A 25,747-nucleotide genomic window follows, 5' to 3' on the forward strand; every position below is an offset into this window, starting at 1 on the left:
TTTCTGACGCAACCTCGTAACTCGATTTTTGACGATTTTGAGTTTTAATCGGAAAATCAATCACTAAATATAGACGCATAGATCTGTGAAGTTTTGTAAAAAAAAAATCAACCGAACGTTTTTTATTGAGAAAAATACAATCACGTATCTCAATTCAGAAAAATGTGCCATGCGCAACCTCGTATCTCAGAATACATGGTGGCGTATATGAACAAGTTTCGCTGTCAGCAATGTTGTTTAGTTCAATCCTTCTAATAAAAATTATTATTCAATTAAGTTATTTGTTATTAAAACTTAATGAACGATAGTTAATAAATATATTTATTATTTACTTACCGCAAGTTATAGTAATTTTCCGAAAATTGAAAATGAAACTTTTTGCATATTTAACGTTTCAGAGGTTTCTGAATATCTTGACATACCTTAATAAAATGGATGTATGTGTTTGTGTGCGTGTGTGTGTGTGGATATAATTTTCTGTCCACGTTTTCGGGAGCACAGATCAACCGATTTGAAACATTCAAAAAACAATCGTTTCCTATTGAGAAAACAGAGCATCCGATTTGAATTATTTAAAAACATTCAATTTGTATTGATGACGAGGTGATTAGTTTCTGGAAAAGACAGGCCCAGTCGTTTCAAAGCTTCCGATTCGAATGATTCAATGAACATTTTGCAGTATAAAGAATCGATTAGTTTAGGAAAGCAGAATTTTTTTGTCCATTTTTTTTAATTTACAATTATTTCTTTGTTTAAATATGAAAAATGATTCGGATTTTAATTTTAATGCTAGCTAAAATTCTAAAACTCTCTTATATACTTCAAATAAATAAATTTAAATTTGCAAATTAGTTTATATAATTCTTAGAAATATATATGAGATATGTTTTTTTTTTTACTTTTATTTACTTTTTATGTAAACATATATAAACGTCGTTGTCCAGTTTCTTCTTATATTTTGTCATTCAAATACAAATAACAAAAGTTATAGTACTTACAATAATCTATTTGTAATCATTTATTATTCCTCGATTCTATTTAATTACGGAACGGGAAGTTCCACCAATTTGCTTAAAGGCACGATGCCATGCACCACTAGTTATATTTTTATTATGTTGAGAACAAATATCACAGTAAGCTACAAAAATTAAACAATTATCAATTCTTACTGACAATAAATGAAATTAAATTTTGTATTTTTTAGAGTTAGATAATGTGTCATCCGCAGATAAAAAATCATTAAATAAAGAAATAATAACAAAAAAGAATAAAAGTAACAATAAAAATGATAATCACAAAGTAGTAAATTATAAATCCATGAAAGAGCTAAATATCCTAGATATTGAAATACCTAAACTATGGCCAGATACTATATTGTCGTAATTATAAACTAACATATACCACAAGTTTAATAATGTTTGTTTTTTTTTATTAAGAATTATTTAAAAAGTTGATCGATTCTCAAAATAAAACAATTGAAGAAAGTTATTCATGTACTCTTATTTGAAAACAGCATGACGCAACCACGTATGTTACATTTTTTTCCGTGCGACAAACACGTATCTCAAAGAATTGAAGAAAAAATAATGATTAATTGTTTGTAATATCATACTTGTCTCAAATAATTGTCACAAGATTGAATATTTTTGAAATTTATAAAAAAAATTGTTAACAGCAGTTCAAAAATTCGTTATAAAACGTTTTTTGTCTCTCCTGAAAAGTAGTAGTTTCTGAGATACGAGGTTGCGTCAGAAAAGCATCGATATATGCTATGTAAACACCTTGTAAATAAAACAAATATTAATGCTTTGGCATAATATTTGAAGTCTTATATGTATTAAAATTCATAAATATATAAAATTTGTAATGAAAACTGGAACATTTGTATATATATATATAGTCAACAAAGCACTAAAAACTTTAAATTAACATAAGTACTTCATTAAAAATAAGTAAACGATTAAAGCTAGACATCTTAAGTAATAATAAGTGCACTATTTTAAGTAATGCTATCAGATAGCATGAGACACCGTGTGTCATAATGAATTAATCGTATCATGAAGCAAAGCTGTGTTTTCATGACATTCTTTTGGTGGTTCTAATATACTCGGTAACACCTAAAAAAATATAATACTTAATACATATAACTACAAATATACTTGTAAAGAATTACCATTATAGAATTTTGATTGCCATAGAAATTTTTGGAGTTTGACTTGTGATTAGTTTCTATTTCGACATTTGTCATGTTCGTGTCTTCTTCATCCAGCGAATGCAACAACTTTAACGAAACAACAAAATATAGAAGCAGTTTAATCTATATCTAACATAAAGCTGGCATAATGATTTGAAAAAATGTACATTTTTACTGAATATTCTATACCTTTTCCACTTCATGGTCCACATCTTGATCATTGGCGCTATTATCTCGCTGAGCGCGCTCCAAAAGTGTAGCCTTTCTGGCGGCCAAATATAAAGGTTTCTTTATAGAAATATAAACCAAGTCAGTCACAGCCCGTACTGTATAGTCTGGTATAAAACTGTTTTTTAATATACCATCTATATTTAACGATTGCATAGATCCTTTCACAGAATCGGCTGAAATAAAGTAAAATAAGAAAAATACCATAAATATAATATTACAAATAAATTTTTTAATAAATAGCTCACCAACTCCAATGTTTTGTGTAATCGCTTGAAGACCAAAATAAGTAAATGGACCACTCTCAAAGACTAAATTTTCTTTTCCGACAGTTACCTCAACACGACCCTCTAATATAAGTACAAAATGATCCATCTAAACATAAAACAAAATTATTTAAAAATCTAGCTTAAAATATCCTATAGCTTCACAAAGTATATAGTTAATTAGTTGCAGTACTTTGGTGAAAGAAAACCAAAAATTCGAAAAGTAACATCTTTTTTATGTATCTACTTAATATAACAATTTGATTTGGAACTAATTTACAGTGAAATTCCTAGTAGTTAAATAATTAAAACATGTATATTTTAAAATCAAAATAAATGTAGGCTTGTGAATACGGTATAACCATGTATAACTAATTATTTTCAGTATATGTGAGATGTACAAAACGCGGATTTCGGAGAACAAAATCGCATTTCGATTGAGTACTACTTCTCAATGCAATTTATAGTAGTAAATAAATAAAAATAACTTGTAAAATAAGAATAAAGTCTGTAATATTGTGAATTAAAATTTGAATTGCAAAATTTAGCAGTGTCTAATAATCACTTCTAGGAAGCATTTGTTTTCAATTCGGATACCCACCGGTTTTCCTTCTTCGTAGATAACCATTCCATCATCATTTTTTTCCTTGTTTCGAATTTTGATGTGATGAATGATGTCTTGTTTGAGAAGTCTCCGCAATATAGTTTCCGACACTTGGTCAGACTTAAAAGCGTCGATAGCTAAAAATAAAACAAACACATATGTATATAATAAACTGGTTGAAATAACCATACGTACTCCAAATTAGATAAAAATAACTGCATCAAGTATAAAACGACAAAACAAGAAGTTTTAAACTTTACTAGGTATGTGTGATATCGTTTTAAATTGCGAATGTGCTTCAGATCTAAAATAATCTGTAGCAAATTTCAAAAATATTCTCCCGGTTTATGTTAAACAAACAAATATTACAGTGTTGTTGCTTACTGGAAGTGAGAAACTGGAACATAGCCAAAGTTAACTGAGGCGAAATATGAATCCTGTGATTGTCACGTCGTTCCGCGAATCCAGTAAAATCTTGTTTGGTTATTTTGTGATTGTGCCTTCGGCGCTTAGATCTGTTATCGGCTACAGAAAAATACACACAAATAAAAAAAAATAATCAAAAATTAATCAAATATTTTCACGTACTATAAACATCCGTTTCGTCCATGATTTCCGCTTGTATCAATTCTTCTATGACATCTTCTAATGTTACCAAACCAATGGTTTCATAAAATGGATCGCCTTCTCCAGTATTATTGACGCGATGTACAAAAGCCATATGTCCCTTATTTCCTTAAAATTTCAATAATTTGAGCCAAACTAATACTAATTTACTGAATTACTTGCGAAGATGAAATTTATCAAGTGACTTAATTTTTTTTAATCGATGCAGCCTTTTTGAGAAGTAGTCAACCAAAATTCAAATTTTTGCTTACATACACACACGTATATTATTCAAAACAATTCTGAATGACTAGCAACGTCAAAAAAACATAAAATCACCAAACCGAATTGTCAGGCCAAAATATAAACACCTTCTTAGAGAAACATTTAAGTATAAGGAAATATTCACCTTCTTTAAATTGTTTGAACATAACATCCAGTGTGACATCATCAAAGACGAAATTGCAAGAATTTTGATAAAACTGGCAAAGAGTTTTTAAAGGAGTATTATCATCAGGATCCACAAAAGCCAAATCCTTAATATACAACATTGTTACAATATTGCCGCGATTGCCTTCATATACGGGAATACGCGAATAACCTGAACAAAAAAGTAAAATGAATAAAAATCGTTGTTATTAATCATATAATTCATTGTTACCTGATTTCATAATTTCAGATACAGTTTCAAAATCAAGGATTGATTCATAATCCAACATAAACACGTCCTCAATTCGAGTCATTACTTCCGATACTGTTTTCTTGCGCAATTCTAACGCTCCAGATATAATATTCACTTCGTCCTTGTCCAAATCATTTACGTCAGTAGTCACCTGAAAATCAATTAAATCTATGAATTATTGTATAATTTGTAAGATGATACGATTATAAATTCCATGAAATTCTGTGGTTTTTTTTATATAGATGTTAACTGTGAATTGTATCTCATTGCCATGAAATGAACACAAATCTTTTGCAATTGCATACCTAATTCATTTATGGTGAGATTTGAAAAATCGATTATGTATATAAATTTAAATCTGAATGGCAATTTTTATATAATCATAACAATTGCACAATAATCATGGGTACTTAATCACCTTGACTAATTCTTTTAGGCGTTCTCTGTTATAAACATTTCCGATTTCTTCGCCAAGTAAACAATCCAGCAGCTTTGAAGTTGGATAAGATAAAGGGAATGTTAAAACCATCACAGCTTTTGTAATATATATTGTTCTTGCTCCAACTTCTAAACCATGCCGGGAACAAATTGCCTGGAAACCAAAACCATAATTATAGTAAGTAATTACCTAAATTATAAAATATATAGATTATGATTAGATAGATTAATAAAAATCTGCTGAATTTAAAATTATGAATATTATCATTTTTATTACCTGCGGAGTGATTTCTCCAAAAACGACTATAGCCAAAGTTGAAAATATAACTGCAACTAATCCTGAAGTGAGATCGTCAAGTAAAATAGTAAACGTTGAGTTCACCAGAACATTTCCTAACAATATACTACACAACAAAAAGTTTCCATGGTCCCTCACAGGCTGAATTACCCTAGCATGACGGCGTTCAGCCTCTTGCCCAGTATTACACAAGATCTTCAATTCAGTTCGATCTAAGGCCATCAATCCAAGATTTAGGCCAGAAAATAATGCGGAAAAAAATAGACACACCAAAATAACCAGTATGGAAGCCCATAAAGGAATTGGACGAGTGTAAGTATCAATTAAAAGCCAAGGGTCAGATCCTTGGTGTATGAAAGGAGTAAAGCCGTCATCAGCTGCTTTGCGAGTGCATATGTAAAAAGGACCATTTTCTGGAAGAATTGCTTTTACTAAAGCAGTAGTATGAGTAACTTCTGGAAGAACCTGAAACATTATAATTATATTTGCTTAATCTGCCGTACTTGATATTGCGCCAGCTGATATTAAACCAGTTAACTGCGGCGCTCTCATTTAAACATGCACAATTTTTATTTCATTTTTTTTATGTCGTCAGAATGGAACCGTGACGATTATACTCGTCAATCGCAGAGTAATATGCTTTATATTTCAAAATAGCTACGGTATTCACAAATGTGTCCTATTAAACCATAAAACAGTAGTAATTAAATTATTATGAAATATCAGTAATTACAAATTTATACTTTCAATATTCTCCGAGTATGTGTTGTAGCTATGTATGAGCATATTTTACAGACAACGATGACTAATTGTGATAATAAGAAATGCCACATTGCATTTTTTCGCCCGAGATAACTAAACCAAATGTAGAAAAGATTATTATATCATGAGAAGCCTTGGCATTGAATTTCTTTTGGTATGTTTTCAAATCAAGGGTGGTCATCATGTTAAACAACGGATTGTTTTTCTTCGAAATACCTGATGAAGATGTTCATTTTGTAATATGATCGAAATGTGTTACACGAATAACTCGTGTAATATTTATACTTATGATTATATAACACATGTTTATATTCATAATAATTAAACACTGTGATTGACGAGCTCGTCATGGAGAACAAGAAAAATTTTGTTAAAATCAGTGACCGACGTTTTTTTTTAGATATTAAGCAAAAATATTGATTTGCAAGGTCTCACTGCCTATAATACCATGTTTTTCTAAATCAGTTCATCAGCAAGAATTTGAAATTTCACTTTTGTGTGTATAATATTTAATTAAATTTATTCTGTTATATCTACTTATATTAACTAAAGGAGTAGAATTTAGTAATAAGATTTTCAAATATGTACAATAAACCCATATTTTGCATTCGATGTCCAGCACTGCTCAAGGAGCGGACTCAATTAACAGTGGTTTCCAACCTTTTTGTACAGCGCTCGCCCCGTTTTAATAAAGAAAACTGTTGCAGACTTCTGTATTTTTTAACTGATTAATTTAATAATTTTTATATCATTTCAAAATATTTGGTTCAAAAATAGTACTTAGTCAGGCTTACTCGGGTCTTGTTCCTGTGCCGGACTATCAAAAATTCCGGACTATCGGGTGGATTTTATAAAAACAATTAGGCTTATAATTAAACTACAAAATTAATAGGAAATACGAACAACAAAGCTTATTTTAAATTTATCAAAATATTCATATAAATATATTAAATATTTAAAAAAATGAAAAAACATTTTATGATTTCTAGCTGTTTGATAAATAATTATAAGTAAACATGGTCACTGCACAGTTAGGTGGTTAAATCTATTGATTGATATATGTATGTGTAAATCTATATTGACTTTAGAATCCTTCGTAGAAAGTAAGGGCTGCGTATTTCGTAGAACATACTTCGTTTATAACCCTAAACACAAAGAAATTTACGAGAGAAAAACGAAATTTTGGGAAAAAAATGGCGGACTATCGGGCATTCCAAACTGTTGAGTGCCGGACTAAAGGGCTTTTACTGTATTTTGGAAACAGCTTAACGCCCCCTTGCAACAGATATTTTAATATATTCATGTGTATATATAATTATCCAAATTTTTCGATTATTACCGTAAACATATGAGTGGCCGGTAGAAGACAGTGACCTCCCGCCTCTCTTGCATCTCGTGTGAAACTAACCGTCGTCTCCGCTGAAAATCCGCTTCCAAACAAACGCAGAGTTACGGGCGAATCGGCCAGAACGTAGGGTGCTCCGGTGTCCGTCAGAAGGGGCTCCCGATCGGCATGCTCTGCTCGAAGACCAGTTACAATTATGCCTGACAAGTCGCGTCTTCGGAGATGGTCGGATTTTGATTTAATCTTTACACTACAGTAAATGAAATATTATTATTATAATAAAAATAGAACTTCTATGGTAAGATATTTTTTAACTTCCCGTAGGGCAAGTTATAGTAATCGCAAAAAATCGAAAATGACAATTTTTATGTATCTTTACGTTTCAAAGGTTTCTGAACATTTTGGCATACCTCAGAAAAAATGGATGTATGTGTGTGTGTGTGTGTATGTGTGCGTGTGTGTATGTGTGTTCGAATACAAATTTTCGTCGACAATTTCGGGAACACCGATCAACCGATTTAAATAATTGAAAAAGCATTCGATTCATATTGATAAGGAGACGTGCTGATTAGTTTTTGGCGAAGGCAGGTCTAGCCGTTCCGAAGATACGGGGCATAAAGTTCCAAAAACGGTAACTCAGTTTTTAAGAGAACGGAGCGTCCGATTTTAATAATTCAAAAAAGTGAAGAAAACTAATGAAGAACTGATCAAATTTTCATAAAGGCAGGTCTAGCGGTTTCGGAGATCTAATAAAAAAAGTAAAAAAAATGCCATTTGATGGCGATCAAAAATGATCATTAGACATATGCACATCAAATTATCAGATATTTTATAGAGATTTTAACAATAAGTATAAATTTTGTTTACATTCCTCTGGGTTTCGTACCAATGTTTATTTGTTAGACGGCGAGGCGGCGCTAATGCGCTTTGACATATTGTCTCTTTGCAGTTAAAGCAGTATGATTGCTTTGAAAAAAGTTCAGAATTTCCAAAATATATCAAAATAAAGAAAACATTTTTCAATATTTCAAAAAAGAAATTTTTGGTCAAATTCCTAGTTTCTCAAAAATCTAATTTTTTCGAAGTAAATTTTTTTCAAAAATGTTAATCGTTTTTAAAAAAGTAATAATTAAAACATAAGCAATCAATCACTGATTTCAACTATTAAACGTTTTTTAAAGACTTTTCTATTATTTTTTTACTCTTTTCATTTAACAAAAGCTATAATATTTCATTGTCTCTTGATTGCTATTTAAAGAAATTAAATAAATTAAACGTTATATAGGTATTTAAAACTACACCATCAATATATTATTATTATTATCAAACGGCAATAAAATTAAATTCTGTATGCCATGTTATGATTTTATGGCTAAAATTCTAATATAACATTAAATCTTTTTATTTCTTATGCAATGTTTATATCAGTATCTGCATTATATGAAGTGTATTGTTAGTTAATTGCACTTTTTATAATTCGAATGAGTTTATACTGCATTTAAGATATATTATCACGCTGATTAGTCGTTTATGAGATTATATAAATATATACTATAATCAAAGTTATATATTTTGTTTGCTAATGTATATTTATAAATAACATCTTCAAACATGTGGTACGAATTAAATAAATTTTACAAATGATATTGATAAAATCGCAAAATAAAATATGTATTATTTCTTTAATCTTTAAGAAGTTAAGCATAGTTTTATTAATATTAAACAATTTTAGACTGAAAATATTAAATACATAATATTTAACTTAATTAATTTTAGTTCTGTTTTGAGCGTACATATTTGCTTTGCAAATTGCATTTGGTATTCTAAAAATAATTCAATGAAAGCATATTTAAATGTGGAAAAACATTATTACTTTTTTAATGCAAACTGCTTAATTATTTTTATCATTTATATTTATACTACAAACTCAGTTCATTTTAATATTGAAATATATAACATGAAGTATATTTAATTAATTCATTCAAATTTGATATTACCTATTATTTTTTAAAATATTTCTTAAGATGAATAATTTATTTTTATTAATAAAAATGCCAATTTATATAAAAGTATTTATAATTTGTCCGTCCCCGACGGTCCAGAAAATAATAAGTTAGTAATAATTATCGTTAAAAACTATTGTTCGTAAGGCATCTCTTGAGAAGAACGGGACAGCACAAGCATGTTCAAGATCTGCAAATTTTTCTCATATTTTTCAGACATTTTATCCAAATTGCCAATGTGGTCTTCATACAATTTAATACTCTCAGCAGAAATGTGCAAGTTATCTGTGGTCTGAAAGGAATGTAATTTACCTAAAGACTCCCTCATACTGGTACACAGGGATGCAATTTCCATGTTATCAGACCCTGCAGAAATATTTTTGGTTTCCAGTTTGTCAGCTGCCTGTATCATCACTGCCCGTAAATTATTCTCTAATTGCTCATCCACAAGATTTAAAGAATCTTGCAAATTTTCTGACATTTTGTCTAACTTTTCTAATTCCTTGCTTAGTATGGACAATTCAGAATACTGCGCAGTGTTGGCTTTTACTTGTTTCCTTTCGTTTTCCAAGACACTTATTTTCATTTCATTTTGAGAACTATTAATTTCCATTTGCTTTTCCATAACAGTATCAAGTACACATCTTTGTAGCATTTTTGAAAACGATGAATGATACTCTAGATCGTTTTCTGAGCTGTTTTCGGTGTTATTGAAAACTGAATGATCCAGGAAAACTTTGCGTTTCTTCTGCGGCCTCTGAACCGTCGAGCAAGCACGTGGTGAAGCATAGAAAGTCGAATCCAAACATGTAAGTTCGTTAGACGAACTGCTGGAATTGTTGTTATTATTGTTATAATTTGATTTCTGGACAGTATTATTGTTATAACGCCTTTGAGCTGTTCTTGGTGCCACCGCAGTCCCATACGGGGGTACCATTTTGGGAACTCTCATCCTTGGCATTGCAGACCGACGTAGAACACAACTTACTTTAACATCAAATGAAAATGAATCATCAATTTCATAGTTTGTCACAAATAAATGCAGAAGTATTACCATAATCGGCAAAATATATTTAAATATCAACATAGATAGAGCGCTGATGTATAATTTATTAACAGTTGCTATGTTTTATTCGAATTTATGTAATTTATCATCTAAACTCAAAGTACAAAAGAATAAATTTAAGAACTACATCTAGTGGTATAGATTTTCACGATGATGAAAGTGAAATATATATTAATTAAAATATTACTGGTCTTGAAATAAGTCAAAAATAGTTGATGTTTTTACCACTTTTCTATAGATTAAACATTGATTTTCTTTTTCAATTTTCATTTTTAAATCTGCCTGGTTATAAAATAGTATATTCAATTAATTCTTGCATATTTATGACTACCCAATTATTGAAGTAAATATTTAAGTGGCTATCATCAAATAGTAAGAACTTATTATAGTAAGAACTATTGTTTATTTGTAATATTTTAAATTCAAAACGCTAATTGCTTTGATCTGGGCAATAAATAGGTGAACCACAATTTTTCTTAAATCAGAACAGAAAATATATCATTGTGACTATAATTTCAATTGTATTACATTTTTATATGTCATTTCAATATAATTATTTCTTGAATACACTAAATAATCATTGTTCATATTAGCATTACAGAAAAATAGGTTAACAAGATAAGTTTTAAAATAGAATGCGATATATTGATCTTAGCTTTTATGAAGGAATTGCTGTAATATAATGTAATGTAAAGAACTGCAAATGCTAAAGACGGGTTTAAAAAATCAATAGTTTGGCCAATTAGTATCTAACATGTTCGCTATTTTCTGACCTATTATGTAAGAATCTTTTTATATATAAAATCTATAAGAATATAATCTATTCATATGGTCACCAGTCGGGGTCACCACTTTGACTAATATATAGAAACTATAAATGTTGACTCATTCTCCTAGAAATATACAGGGAACTTTTACCAATATGTGCAATACAATACAATTTTAAGTAATTATAATTAAATATGTTTCAACTCCGATCAAAACAACTCGCATATTTGCCTTTAAGTACTTTATGGATAAAGCAATATATCATGGCAGAACATTTTGTATTAATCAATTAATAAGGCAATTCTTTATGACAAATACAATTCAAGCTCGTTGATGTCATGCCTTCGAGTCCAGCAAATCAATTGAAAACTCATTGCATTGTCACCGAATGCCGTATTTGAATAAAACGCCTCTACAAAGCAAGAATTAACATGTGATGTCATATATTTTTATAAATATTTAAGACATTTTATCAAATTTTATTGAGACTTATTTTCGAGGCTCAGTGGTAAGAGATTTGACTTTGCACTTGTATCAAGTAGTAGTAGATCTTTGATTTTAAGTGAAAATCTGGTATCATGCTGCTTGATACCGAGCTGGTATCTAGTTAACTGGCTCTAGTTAACAATTTAGATAACTTCACAGCTGATTTCTTTCTTATTATGGGTTCATCGAAACGGGTTTTATATCGGTATTTCTAATTTAGCACAAATAATAATTAGTAAAAACAACGTTAATTACTATTTAATGAAATAGTTTAAAAGTTAAAAATATTACGTGTAAATTGTCTTAATTAGTCTGACCGGCATGAATGGTATATCTTAATCTATTATGACTAATAACTTTATAAACATAGAAGGAAATCCAGTGCGGTATTTTATTTTTGAGAAAACATTATTTATACTTAATAATGTATATGGTTTTAAGAAGAATATTGAAAGAAGTTTAACAAAATATATATATAGAAATTCTATTATAATGTATCTGCAATAAAATGATATTTTAGTGATTTTAAAAATAATTAATCGTTCAAAAGTAATATTTAATATAACTCATTGTCAATGGTTTCCAAACATTTTGTACCCATGTCGACATTTAAAAAAAGCGCTACCTTAAATTAATATTTTAAATAAATAATATTTTAAGTCAAAATGTATATAAAAAATAAGTATCATAAGTATAAATAATCAAAAATGTAATAACTTCAAACGCAAAGGTTGTTTTTGAAATTCGCGGCAAGGATTGCGTATTAAGTACACCATTTTCCTGATCCATTTTTTTTTTTTTGATAACCATTCGACTTTTTTGGTTTGTATTGTAAACTAGCTGTAAGTGGAATTCTGTCTTAAGGCAATTAGGGCATCGTGCCTTAAGGCAAATTGCTGGAACTTCCCGTACGGCAATTCAAAATTCGAGTAATTAAAAATAATCAATAAAAGTTGATCAATGATTTGAAACTTTTAATAGATTTTCGAACCATATTAAATCATTCTATCTTAAATCGTTTATTTTGGAATATTTTGGAAATTCTGAACTTTTTTTCAAAGCAATCGTACTGCTTTAACTGCATAAAGACGAAATATCAAAGCGCGTAAGCGCCGCGTGGCCGTCTAACGCGTAAACATTGGTACGGAACCCATAGGAATGTAAACAAAATTTACACTAATTGTTAAAATGATAATTTGTTGTGCAAATGTCTAATGTTCATTTTTGACCGCCAGATGACTCATTTTTTTACTTTTTCCTCCATATCTCCTAAGTCGTTGGACCTGCCTTTCCAAAAATTTGAACAGTTCTTCATTTAGTCAATACAAATAAAATGTTTTTGGAATTATTCAAATCGGACGCTCCGTTCTCTTAAAAACTGAGTTACTGTTTTGGGCACTTTTTGCCCCGTATCTTCGGAACGGCTAGACCTGCCTTCGCCAAAAACTAATCAGCAAGTCTCCTTATCAATACGAATCGAATGTTTTTTGAATTATTCAAATCGGTTGATCCGTGTTCCCGAAATCGTCGATGAAAATTTGTATCCGCACATTCATACATACACGCACACACACACACATACATTTTTTCTAAGGTATGCCAAAATGTTTAGAAATCTCTGAAACGTAAAGATATATACAAATTTTCATTTTCGATTTTTTTGTGATTACTATAACTAGGGGACCCTACTCCCGTAGGGCAACTACGGGAAGTTAATAATATTTTAGAAACATCTAAATACTCTTGCCAAATTTTGTGCCCCCTTGTTTAGGAAAAACATATTTTCGATATACATTATTTAAAAACACTAAGAGTAAATCAATTAAGACTAATCTAGAAATTAAGACTAAATAGTTTAAGCAAAACCACAATCTATCATAAATAGGCACGCCTATCAATGACTTTGTGTACAATTACTATCTCACATGTTTTTTTGCTGATAACATCACTCATGCGAGTCGAGTTTTGATTAATTTACAATTACCTTTGATTCTTCAAATGTATGACATCAGAAAATATTGCATTATCTTGATTTTCTCCAAAAATTTGCAAACAAAACGAATCCGCATGTTCCACAACGAATTCGGCGAGGCCAGTATCTGGTTCGACGAAAGTTAAATTGAAAATCGGTACATGGTTGTTGAAGGAAGCACTATTTGGTGATTCACTACACTCTAGATCACTTTTAGGAAACACAAAGGCACTTACATCACTTAATAACAAACTCCCTGAAATTTGTATTAACACTTTTTCTAAATCATTGTTTACTTTAGTAACATTGATAACTTTCACTGAAGTCGCGCTAGAACTTGCGAATGTGAAACACGTAAAACATAAGATAGAAACAAACGTTCTTGACATTCTAAATTTGAATAATATTTTAACACTAGGTTTTTATTATTTTTAAATGTTCGCTATTTCATAAATTCGATGTTAAAAAATAATTAGCGGTAGTAATACGAAATGACATATCTTTGCCTATGTACACTATCAGTTAAAAACGTTTCAGCTCAACACACATACTGATACCGACTAAAAACATGTGCACTATACCGTGTGTGCGTCGTCACGTGCCCTAAGACGTAATTTCCAGCGGAATGTTATTTGCCTCACAGTCAGGGGAATAAAGACTTCATAGGGCTTTATGAACACATTGATTTAATCCTTGCTTAATTTACACAAACACTTGCTGGCTTTACTTCAATCATTTCATTATCACAATCTTCAATGCAAATTAGTATATAAAAGTGAACTATGCTAAATTCCAATTAAGAAAAGTGATGTCTGAAGGTTGTCTGCCTGCCTTTAAGGGGCTCCGTGAATAAAAATTTATTTAACATTACACTCGTTTTCCATTTTTTGGCTAACTGATCTATTAAATCATTTATATTAATTCAATTATACCTTTACTTTTTTTTAAGTTTTCGCATATAAAGAAAATTTGGTCTGTTTATATTAACTTGTGCTTTCGCACTACAGATCCGGCGGGAATTTTGATTAACACATATTTTGTCTAATTCAGGTGAAAAATAAATTCAAAAATCAAACTACTGGTGAGCACATCACCATTTTTTTAACCAATAATCAAAATCTTTACTTTGGGGTTTATTTATTCACAATGCCTGCAGAATTACGTTATTCTTATATAATATTTTTTATTTATATAAAATGGTTGAAAATACAATCAATGTTTCAAATTCATATCAAAAAATGAAAGTTAGATAAATTATGCTGATTATTATTTATTTTTACGATAATAATACATTTGGCTTTAATCCATTTATTTCATAAAGGATCGCTAAAATGCCAATAAATCAACCAAAATTTTTAACAAAATATCAAGTGCTTAATGAATATTTGTGTCAATTTACATAAAAGGGTCATATATTTATACTTAAAATAAAAAATTAAATAAACTAATTTCATTCGTGATTTCAAGAAAGATCAATTGCTTTGTCAAATATAGTTAGGTTAGTACCTATCTCTTGAATAAGAACGACTTCTTGGTTTGCGAGAGTTGCTCCTCGATCGCCTCCTTGGTGAACGCGACCTATAAAGATAAACTTTTAGTTTAAAAAGAATAAATGTTTTTAAAATAGAATAATTGATATATAAAGCAACCACACTGTATAAGATAATGTCCAGGTAAAATGTTTGTTCAAACAGCTCTAGTAAATTCATATATTCTAAATGTAAGTTATGAATAGTAAATTAACTATAATGTTAAGAATTACATCAACAATAATTCAATCCGAGTGTTTATATATTAAATTCAAGAATATGTTAGTTGGTGTTAACTATAAATAGATGAATAATTATAATAGAAGAGATGAATTTAAAATAAACTCATAATCCTATTTCCTATACTCAATTATATAGTTTTTAACAAACGAAAATTATAAGAATATTTCACAGTTATCAAAGCTGTCTGAATTTAGTGCTATAGCAGTAAAAAAATGACTAGTTGAAGTTTTAACTAATTATAAAAAAGTCTATAAATGATGGTATTTGCACATGATGCTTGGTGTATAGATAAAAGCAATACTTATTCATTACATTCTAGTGTAATACGGTATAATCACTAAAAACTTCATCTAAAAACTCGTGCTCAAGTGTAAATATCATCATAAATAGAACCCATAAAATAATTCAGAATAAATACATAAATACCAATGAATGGCTTTACTGTAACCATATAAAGGTGTATAATTATACATATATTCAGTACTTTCAAACCGCATGATGTGTTGATGTTAAAGTTGTATTGGGGATCAGCCAAGTTGCATTAAAGATGAATAAATAAAGATGTATCCAACAGGAGTCAGATGGATGGTGCAACCAATGTTGTTGGTTCATCTCAAATGGCTGGACATGTTGTCATGGGCGAAAGTGGTTGTCATAATTTTGAAAGACGGGTTGTTACTTCTATAGAAATTAACTGGTAGCAAAGACCAGTATTTACAGGCTGCTAAAGTACGTGTTAAATGACAAAGTGCCTATACATTAGAAAAGAAATATTTCAGTAATCTGATAAGATTAACCATCAGAATCTAATAAGATATTTTGTTTGAGAAATATACATATTACCACATGTAAGAAAACATATAAAAGCCTGTATTGACTTCCAAAATAAATAATTCAAATATTATACGTGAAAGATTAATTAATGAGCTTAATGAATGTATGTTTTCATATACAAATAAAATATTGGGTATGTGAATTGAGTAGTATGTTGTGTTTAAGTACCTAGAACGCCTTCTGGAACCTCTTGATGAATTCATTCTACGAGATCTACCTGAAGACATTTCAACTTTGACATGTGTTCCACAGCAACGGCTGTAAATAAGTATAGTCAACTATTATTAAAACAATAAATAAATTATGTAAGCTCTAATACATGATATTATACTAAAATAAAAGATGTAAAAATGTAATATATAATAAGTACATATGCTGCCATTCGCTTCTTTTCAATGAAGACTTCAGGAAAATAATTATCATTCTATTATTGGTATATTTCAAATATAAACAAGAAAATCAATGTTTTGTCTACTCACGTTCCATCAAGACCCCTCACAGCATCCTGAGCATCCCTTGGATCCTCGTATTCTACAAAAGCAAATCCTGGAGGATTTCTAGCAACCCACACATTGCGCAAAGGGCCATATTTACTAAAATGAGTCTCAATATCATGTTTAGTAGCTGAAGAGCCTAAATTTCCAATGTAAACTTTGCACGAAAGATCCCATTCGCGGTATCTTGACATCTGTAACAGTATTGTAGCTCAATTGTAAGAGACATGAACAACAAAATTTAAAAAGAGGATAAAAAAGTATTAATCGTACTTACTTTGTATTTTTTATGAATAATATTGCTTGAAAATCAATTATTTAATGCGCAATTCGATTTTATTCCAGAAGCGCATAGAACAGCTGTCAAACGGTCTGACAGAAACTAAACCGATTGTCATTGATTATACACAAAATGGATGGATGCGTGGTATTTTGCCTTTTATCTAGGTCAATAATTGTTATTATTTTCTGTATACAGTATAAATATTTATATACAGAATAATTATTTGTTGTAATAAAATAATGATAATTATACATATATATATCCTATTTCCGGTCAATGAAGAGATCAATCATAGATAAATGAAGAAGAGATCAATATATATTGCATGACAATTTTCTCAACGATTTAAACATTGTACAGAGATTTAAATCTCCTTTATTTAAGAAAAGTTATTAAATGTTTTATGTTTTTTGCGTCAGGTTAAATTCACAAATATTTGAAAATTAAATCAAAAACATAATTCATTTGAAAATTAATAAGGGATTGGTTTAAAAAACAAAACATAGACTTCATAAATTTATTTATGTCAAAAAACACAGATTATTAATACAAAATAGTATAATATAATTAAATAATTATGTCTATTTGTCAAGAAATCAACAGATACTTAATATTAAAATTACTTGAGTAACTTTGTATTTACTGTAGATCAACAGTAAATAAATAATTTATTTAATACTCCTTAAATTACAGATATAGATCGTCCAAAATTAGCTCTAGTCTGCAGATTTGGTTCTTTGAGTTCATTTTGTAAAATTGCTGGATGAAATGCAATTTCTGGTGTTTGTATATCATTATTCACATTTTCTGATTTCTGATCATTTGTTGCTAAAGCTTCTTCTTTATCAAATTCTGTAACACTGATATTGGGAACTGCGCTAATAACTTCTTTCAAAATAGCTTCTCGCTGCATTTGCAACTTCTGAAAAACGAAAGGAAATGAATACAAAATTTGAATTCGATTTATCTACATTTTTACTTGAAAATATAGATCTACATTATGTTTTCTAGTCAGGGCCGGATTTAGAAAATTGGCGCCCTGGGGCACTGACAAAATGCCGCCTCATCCCTGAAATGTTACTTAAATTGTTTTTATATGTTATTCCTGTACCAAAAATTAAAATTAAAAAAAAAAATAATATTTTTTGATCAATAATCAATTTTTGAAAATTTTGAGTTTTCTTTATATTTTGAAATATTTTTGAAATTTTTCGCAGCGCGATTGCTTTGAAAAAGTTCATAATTTTCAAAAAATTTCAATATACATATAAAAAAAAAGTTTTTTAAAGGGCGTTTTTTCATATTTCTGAAAATTTTAATGCTCTTTATAAAATCTAAATCTACTACAATGAGTGTGGTAAATGTATTTTAATTGGTCGACTAAACCACTACAATGGTGTAGTAATTCTACTACAATGAGTATAGTAAATCTACTACAATTAGTGTGGTAAATATATTTCAATTTGTCGAGTAAATCTACTACAATGGTGTAGTAAATCTACTACAATGAGTATAGTAAATCTACTACAATGAGTGTGGTAAATGTATTTCAATTGGTCGAGTAAATCTACTACAATGGTGTAGTAATTCTACTACAATGGTGTAGTAAATTTACTACAATGAGTATAGTAAATCTACTACAATGAGTGTGGTAAATGTATTTCAATTGGTTGAATAAATCTACTACAATGGTTGTAGTAAATCTACTACAATGAGTGTGGTAAATGTATTTCAATTGGTCGAGTAAATCTACTACAATGGTGTAGTAATTCTACTACAATGGTGTAGTAAATTTACTACAATGAGTGTGGTAAATGTATTTCAATTGGTCGAGTAAATCTACTACAATGGTTGTAGTAAATCTACTACAATGAGTGTGGTAAATGTATTTCAATTGGTCGAGTAAATCTACTACAATGGTGTAGTAATTCTACTACAATGGTGTAGTAAATTTACTACAATGAGTATAGTAAATCCACTACAATGAGTGTGGTAAATGTATTTCAATTGGCCGAGTAAATCTACTACAATGGTGTAGTAAATCTACTACAATGAGTATAGTAAATCTACTACAATGAGTGTGGTAAATGTATTTCAATTGGTCGAGTAAATCTACTACAATGGTGTAGTAATTCTACTACAATGAGTGTGGTAAATGTATTTCAATTGGTCGAGTAAATCTACTACAATGGTGTAGTAATTCTACTACAATGGTGTAGTAAATTTACTACAATGAGTATAGTAAATCTACTACAATGAGTGTGGTAAATGTATTTCAATTGGCCGAGTAAATCTACTACAATGGTGTAGTAAATCTACTACAATGGTTGTAGTAAATCTACTGCAATGAGTGTGGTAAATCTACTACAATGAGTGTGGTAAATGTATATTTCAATTGGTCGAGTAAATCTACTACAATGGTGTAGTAATTCTACTACAATGAGTATAGTAAATCTACTACAATGAGTATAGTAAATCTACTACAATGAGTGTGGTAAATGTATTTTAATTGGTCGAGTAAACTACTACAATGGTGTAGTAATTCTACTATAATGAGTATAGTAAATCTACTACAATTAGTGTGGTAAATATATTTCAATTTGTCGAGTAATTCTACTACAATGAGTATAGTAAATCTACTACAATGAGTATAGTAAATCTACTACAATGAGTGTGGTAAATGTATTTCAATTGGCCGAGTAAATCTACTACAATGGTGTAGTAAATCTACTACAATGGTTGTAGTAAATCTACTGCAATGAGTGTGGTAAATCTACTACAATGAGTGTGGTAAATGTATTTCAATTGGTCGAGTAAATCTACTACAATGGTGTAGTAATTCTACTACAATGAGTGTGGTAAATGTATTTCAATTGGTCGAGTAAATCTACTACAATGGTGTAGTAATTCTACTACAATGGTGTAGTAAATTTACTACAATGAGTATAGTAAATCTACTACAGTGAGTGTGGTAAATGTATTTCAATTGGTCGAGTAAATCTACTACAATGGTGTAGTAATTCTACTACAATGGTGTAGTAAATCTACTACAGTGAATATAGTAAATCTACTACAATGAGTGTGGTAAATGTATTTCAATTGGTCGAGTAAATCTACTACAATGGTTGTAGTAAATCTTCTACAATAGGTCTAGTAAATCTACTACAATTAAGGTGACCATACCTCCCGGATTGGCTGGTACAGTCCCGGATTTTCACCTTGTGTCTCCGGTTATTTCAATAGCATGATTTGTACCGGATTTAGATCTTTTGTCCCGGTTTTTTCAAAAATTGACAGATGAATTAACAAGTAACATTAAAAATTATGAAAACAAACAAACAAGAGCTAATTTTTTCAAAATATTTATGAATAAAATTGAATAGAATATTATACAAGGCTCAAAAGCGCGAAAAACATATAGATCCATATAAGATATAACATCACAGACAGGGCCGGAATTAGAAATTTGGCGCCCTGGGGCACTGACAAAAATGCACTTTTAGCTCGTTTACGAAACTTTATATTAGCCAAATTGCCAAATTTGATAATAACTTGTTAACCAATTTGATAATTTATGTTCGGAGAGGAAGTCAAAGAAAAATAATAAATTTTAATAATCGTCTATTTGAATCCAAATTTTGCATTGCATTCGTAGTATGTTTTATATAAATTAACAAAAGTTAACTATATTTCTTGAAATAAAAAACGTTATTGAAAAAAAATTAGTTGATTACATTGTATAGAATTTTTTTCCCACTATCCAAATTTTGCCGCCCCCGAAAATCTGCCGCCCTGGACAGTAGCCCCGACTGCCCCCACTGTATATCCAGCACTGTTTCTAGTGTATATAGCTATTCCCCAACATTGGTGCATCAAATAAAAAACAAGCCATCAGAAATAGAGAAAATAAATCAGACATTTTATATCATTATTTTTATTAATTGTTTGTTTATTTGGCTTTGAAACCGTCTCAAGAGTCGAGCTGTTATTGAAACTTGTGATGGCTTTTTAGAAGGCATTTTAGAACATTTGGCTTTTTAGAAGGCAATCCATTTTGCCTTCATTTAATATTTATCTACATTTGATACATTTTTATTGATAGAGTTGAATCTGTCAATGTAGAGAAAGGGCATTCTCACTCAGAAACATATTTTCTTGCCAATGTGAGTATCAAAACTTGTACTTTAGATTTGAAAGCCAAAGCTATTACCACAGTGCCACGAGTAAGCCCATAAAATTAAATTAGATAAATTTCGTCATCATTTAGACGTAACATGATGACGTAAAGTGATCGCGTATCAATACCTAACAAGAGAAACTAAAGCTTTAAAATGAACGTAAATAAACAATGAACTGATTTATATTGAGAAACTGTGAAAACAAACGATTTTATCCACAATATTTGGTTTAGAAATATTTTGCTAAATTGAATTTTACTGAAATTTACTAGAAAAAGGAGGAACACATTTTTGGTCAAAAATATGGGTACGATATACGATAAAAGAATCCATTAGGACTTCTGAGTATCACAATAAGATCTTGCAACTTACTCTGGCTCTTGCTTTGTCTTTTCTTGCTGTATATAAAACCCAGGCAGTATAGAGAACCATGATGAGGGCAGGAACAATAATACCAGCAACTACTACCGTTCTCCTGATCCAGGCATGATAAATTGCCAAACCTATCAAACCTAAAGCAATCACAGTGGCTACTGCTCTTCCAGTCGTTCGACGTTCTTCCTAATAAAAAAAAGTATTTTAAATTAAAAAAAAAATTGAATGTGATTTTTATCACTCATTTTAATTGTATTTTAAAATTCTACTATTTCAATATTTTAAATAAATATTTAAATCATAAAACAGTAGTTGCCTGTGTCACCTTACTATCCTGAATTGTTCAAGTCCGTATTTAAATATGTCATAAAACATTTATAAATCAAAAAAGAAACTTTAATTATACATTGTCCAGATTGATTTTATACGTTGTAAAAATTATAGAGTTTTGGATTGAATTTTAGTAAATATTTATGTAATAAAATGCGTTTTTATGACTCGCAGAATGCCAAACATCGTTGAACAAATATACAGGGAAAATAGATCGAAATTTCAAGTACAAAAGCGTTTCGTCATCATCGGTTACTAAGAAATGTAGAACAATGATTGTTGATCATTAAATTCAGGAGATAAATTAAAATGCAAACATGTATAATGGATAAATATAGAGATAATAATAGTTTCCTTCGTACTAATGAAGTGAATACTCCTGAACAGCATCAATAGGTTTTCAAAAATACAGTTGAATTTTTTTTTTTACTTCAGATGAATCTGATCAATTTCTTTCGCTAAGCGGATTAAATTATTGTCAAAGTCTTAAAATTTTTGATTAAACTAAATTTAATAAAACTTCTTAACTAGTTCAATTGCCATGTAAAATAATAGTTCAGTAAATTAAAATCATGAATATATGTTCATTGGTATTTATATTTAAATTTTTCTTATAGTGAGTTTTATTACTTCTACATATAATTTATATTGGATATATCAAAGAAACAGTTTTCAATGTTTACCAATTCTTTATTTTCCGATTAATGGATTAGGTTGGTTTATGATAAGATATTTATACAATTTTTGAAAGTTAAAAAAACCGTATTTCTGAATATAACTGACATTCTTTTTATTGGCAGAAAATTGAAATTTTATTGCAGATATTATGATCGAATATCCGCTGTTCAAATGATAAATTTAGCAAAGTCATAAATAAAATAAAATAAATAAATGCTTTTACCGAAAATGAATCATGTGGAAATGTAAGTCAATGGTAATCGGGCTTTTTATAGGTCAAGTTATTTTTTGATGTATAATAATATAAATTTATTTTAATATATTTAACAAAAATGAAAGCCAATAGATGTTAGAAGCTTTTTGCCTTAAGACAAGTTTCCAAAACTTTCCAATAATTGTAGGTAATCAATAAGATCTGAGATTTTGCAACTTTTAAAATTATGATTAATAGAGTTTTGAAATTTTGGCAGGACTCCATTATTCCAAATTTTGATGAATTTTTACAAACAATCCACTTTTTGTACGCTTATATTTTTTAGAATGTTTGTTAAAACCATGAACTCTATCAATCTACAAAGTTTCATCAAAATCGCCGAAAAATAATTTATCGTAGAAAAATAATTACGAAGAAACTGCCCGGCCGATCTTCATCAAAACTAATCAGCACGGTTTTCAGTTCTAGTTTGTAAATTTTTAAATTTTGTATAGGATTTTTGGCTAAAACGTGGACGAACAAAATTTTCCGCTAATTGTAAAAAAATGGCTCTCACGAAAATTTAGTTTCATTTTTTAAAGCCTTTTAAATTTTTTGAATTGGTGCGGCCATTTTTCGAAAACGTGTCAGGTGTCAAAATAGAATGATTTGAATTATCAATACGGATTTTATAGAAAAAACATAAACTTCTCCAGCGTGAATAATGAAATCGTCTTGAATAATTTTTTATTTTATAAATAAACAAATAAATATTGATAGTTGCTTAAGTTAGTTATCATAATTACACAGTACAGATAATTTTTGTTACACTCACCCTAGCGTCCGTTGTCTCCTCTTCATCTTTTAGCCCATGATCTTTCATAATATCCTTGATTGAAATTTTACGCAGCGGCATTATTTTTTCACAAATAATATTACACCATATTTATTTAATGTTCATGTATCATAATTCACCATTCACTGTCTCTATTTGACCCAAACACTTTAAGTTCAAGTGGTTGGAAAAACAGAATGATCAACGTTCGATGACTAAATATCCCCTGTCCTCCTGTTGGCTGTCCTGGCTGCACTGACGACGATCGGCGATCTTCCGATCGTAAGTAATCATTTCGCACGCGAATTTTACCACCACAAATATGTTACTATTTCGGTTCGGTTAGGAAGCATATAACGATCCTGTTTTGTAAACAATTAAATGATCGAAAGGAGTATAACCAGTCTCTCATTATAGGTAAGTCGATTTTTTAATACACATTTTTTAAATTCATACAAGAATTACCGATCGCGTCTAATGTAAACACACTTCGAAGTGTTTACGCTTTTCATAAGCGAAAGAAAAGCAGCGGGCGATGTGCGAAAATGTAATCCGCAAAACCGTACTTGACATGTGCTATCAATTTCGGCATGTTATAAAATATTTGTGAAATAAACTTTTAAATTTTATATACAGTTTATAGTCTAATCTATATGTGAAGCATGGAGATAAAATATTGAATAAACTATCAAAATATAACAGCAAATAATATTGATATTTTATAAATTACTTGTGTGTGTGAATTGAAATTATAATCTAATTTGATATTGATACTTGTTCACAGTGAAGACTGATCAAAACGAATCCTTATCCAGTTTCATCGAATGGCTTGTGAATTTTTAAAATTGGTTCAGCCGTTTCTGGAAAAATGTCAAAAACACGCAAGCGAATCGGATTTTCTGTCGAATACAGAGACTTCTCCATTTGGTAAGTTAATAATATTGATATTATTGGAGCTTATGATAATTTTTTTACAATGATAATGATACATTGTAGTCTGCCCGAAGGCAGGCCCATAGTATGAGTGCACCACAAATTACAGATCCCTTTTCCTCCTTTGTTTATCATTTCCAATACCATTTTATACCACCATTCTCCATTTTTACATTCTCCATCTTTCCAAACTTTGCTTTTGTCCTTCCTGGTCCAGTTTCTGTCAGTCCTTCTAATTTATCTTCGACAACGTCTCGATTTTAGCACTCTTTTTGCAGAATTAGTCCCATCCAGTTTCCTTTTCATTTAAAAAGAGTATTTTCTTTGACAACTCTCCTCATGACTTTTTCATTTGTTATCTTGCTTATCCAATTTACATTCTCCATTCGCCTCCAGCACCACATTTCAAAACTCTCCAGATAGTTTTTCATAGTCTTCCTTAGAGTTCATGTCTCTGATCAGTACAAGGCTATACTCCAGAAATCCAGAGTAAGAATATACTTTTTGAAATTTATGTTTCAAAACTCTCCAGATAGTTTTTGATAGTCTTTCTTAGAGTCCATGTCTCTGATCTGTACAGAGCTATACTCCAGAAATCCAGAGTAAGAATATACTTTTTGAAATTTATATTTCAAAACTCTTCAGATAGTTTTTGATAGTCTTCCTTAGAGTCCATGTCTCTGATCAGTACAGAGCTATACTCCAGAAATCCAGAGTAAGAATATACTTTTCGAAATTCATATTTCAAAACTCTCCAGATAGTTTTTGATAGTCTTCCTTAGTGTCCATGTCTCTGACCTATACAGAGCTATACTCCTGAAATCCAGTGTAAGAATATACTTTTTGAAATTTATATTTCAAAACTCTTCAGATAGTTTTTGATAGTCTTCCTTAGAGTCCATGTCTCTGATCTGCACAGAGCTATACTCCAGAAATCCAGAGTAAGAATAAACTTTTCGAAATTTATATTTCAAAACTCTCCAGATAGTTTTTATAGTCTTCCTTAGAGTCCATGTCTCTGATCTGTACAGAACTATACTCCAGAAATCCAGAGTAAAATATTCTTTTTGAAATTTATGTTTCAAAACTCTCCAGGTAGTTTTTGATAGTCTTCCTTAGAGTCC

General features: G+C 29.7%; 3 protein-coding genes across 4 annotated transcripts; all 3 read right to left on the reverse strand.

The window, feature by feature from the left end:
- Nucleotides 1–1,902: 1,902 nt before the first annotated feature.
- On the reverse strand, nt 1,903–14,451 carry LOC113370475 (metal transporter CNNM4-like). Its single transcript, XM_026611147.1, has 13 exons — nt 13,731–14,451; nt 7,418–7,673; nt 5,296–5,781; nt 4,999–5,172; nt 4,560–4,731; nt 4,308–4,499; nt 3,881–4,027; nt 3,677–3,817; nt 3,290–3,429; nt 2,671–2,797; nt 2,384–2,598; nt 2,174–2,281; nt 1,903–2,117 (listed from the first exon to the last, which is right to left on the reverse strand). Exons 1-13 carry the CDS (start codon nt 14,105–14,107, stop codon nt 2,037–2,039), a joined length of 2,616 nt encoding a protein of 871 aa, XP_026466932.1. The 5' UTR covers nt 14,108–14,451; the 3' UTR covers nt 1,903–2,036.
- Nucleotides 14,452–15,094: 643 nt separating this feature from the next.
- Nucleotides 15,095–17,143, reverse strand: LOC113370197 (RNA-binding protein 1-like). 2 transcript variants are annotated; one of them, XM_026610871.1, is made up of 4 exons: nt 17,096–17,143; nt 16,804–17,012; nt 16,493–16,582; nt 15,095–15,296 (listed from the first exon to the last, which is right to left on the reverse strand). In XM_026610871.1, exons 2-4 carry the CDS (start codon nt 17,010–17,012, stop codon nt 15,218–15,220), a joined length of 378 nt encoding a protein of 125 aa, XP_026466656.1. In that variant the 5' UTR covers nt 17,096–17,143; the 3' UTR covers nt 15,095–15,217. The 2 variants fall into 2 exon arrangements, with proteins under 2 accessions (XP_026466656.1, XP_026466657.1); XM_026610872.1 differs by lacking the exon at nt 15,095–15,296 and adding an exon at nt 15,982–16,242.
- A 640-nt stretch (nt 17,144–17,783) lies between these two features.
- On the reverse strand, nt 17,784–23,937 carry LOC113370401. Its single transcript, XM_026611067.1, has 3 exons — nt 23,691–23,937; nt 21,652–21,840; nt 17,784–18,023 (listed from the first exon to the last, which is right to left on the reverse strand). The coding sequence occupies exons 1-3, from the start codon at nt 23,769–23,771 to the stop codon at nt 17,784–17,786; spliced, it is 510 nt and encodes a 169-aa protein (XP_026466852.1). The 5' UTR covers nt 23,772–23,937.
- Nucleotides 23,938–25,747: the final 1,810 nt, after the last annotated feature.

Source organism: Ctenocephalides felis, unplaced genomic scaffold (genome assembly GCF_003426905.1).
Source record: "Ctenocephalides felis isolate EL2017-DRISC unplaced genomic scaffold, ASM342690v1 CF-g0.4_SCAFFOLD_01492, whole genome shotgun sequence".
Lineage (NCBI taxonomy): Eukaryota > Metazoa > Arthropoda > Insecta > Siphonaptera > Pulicidae > Ctenocephalides > Ctenocephalides felis.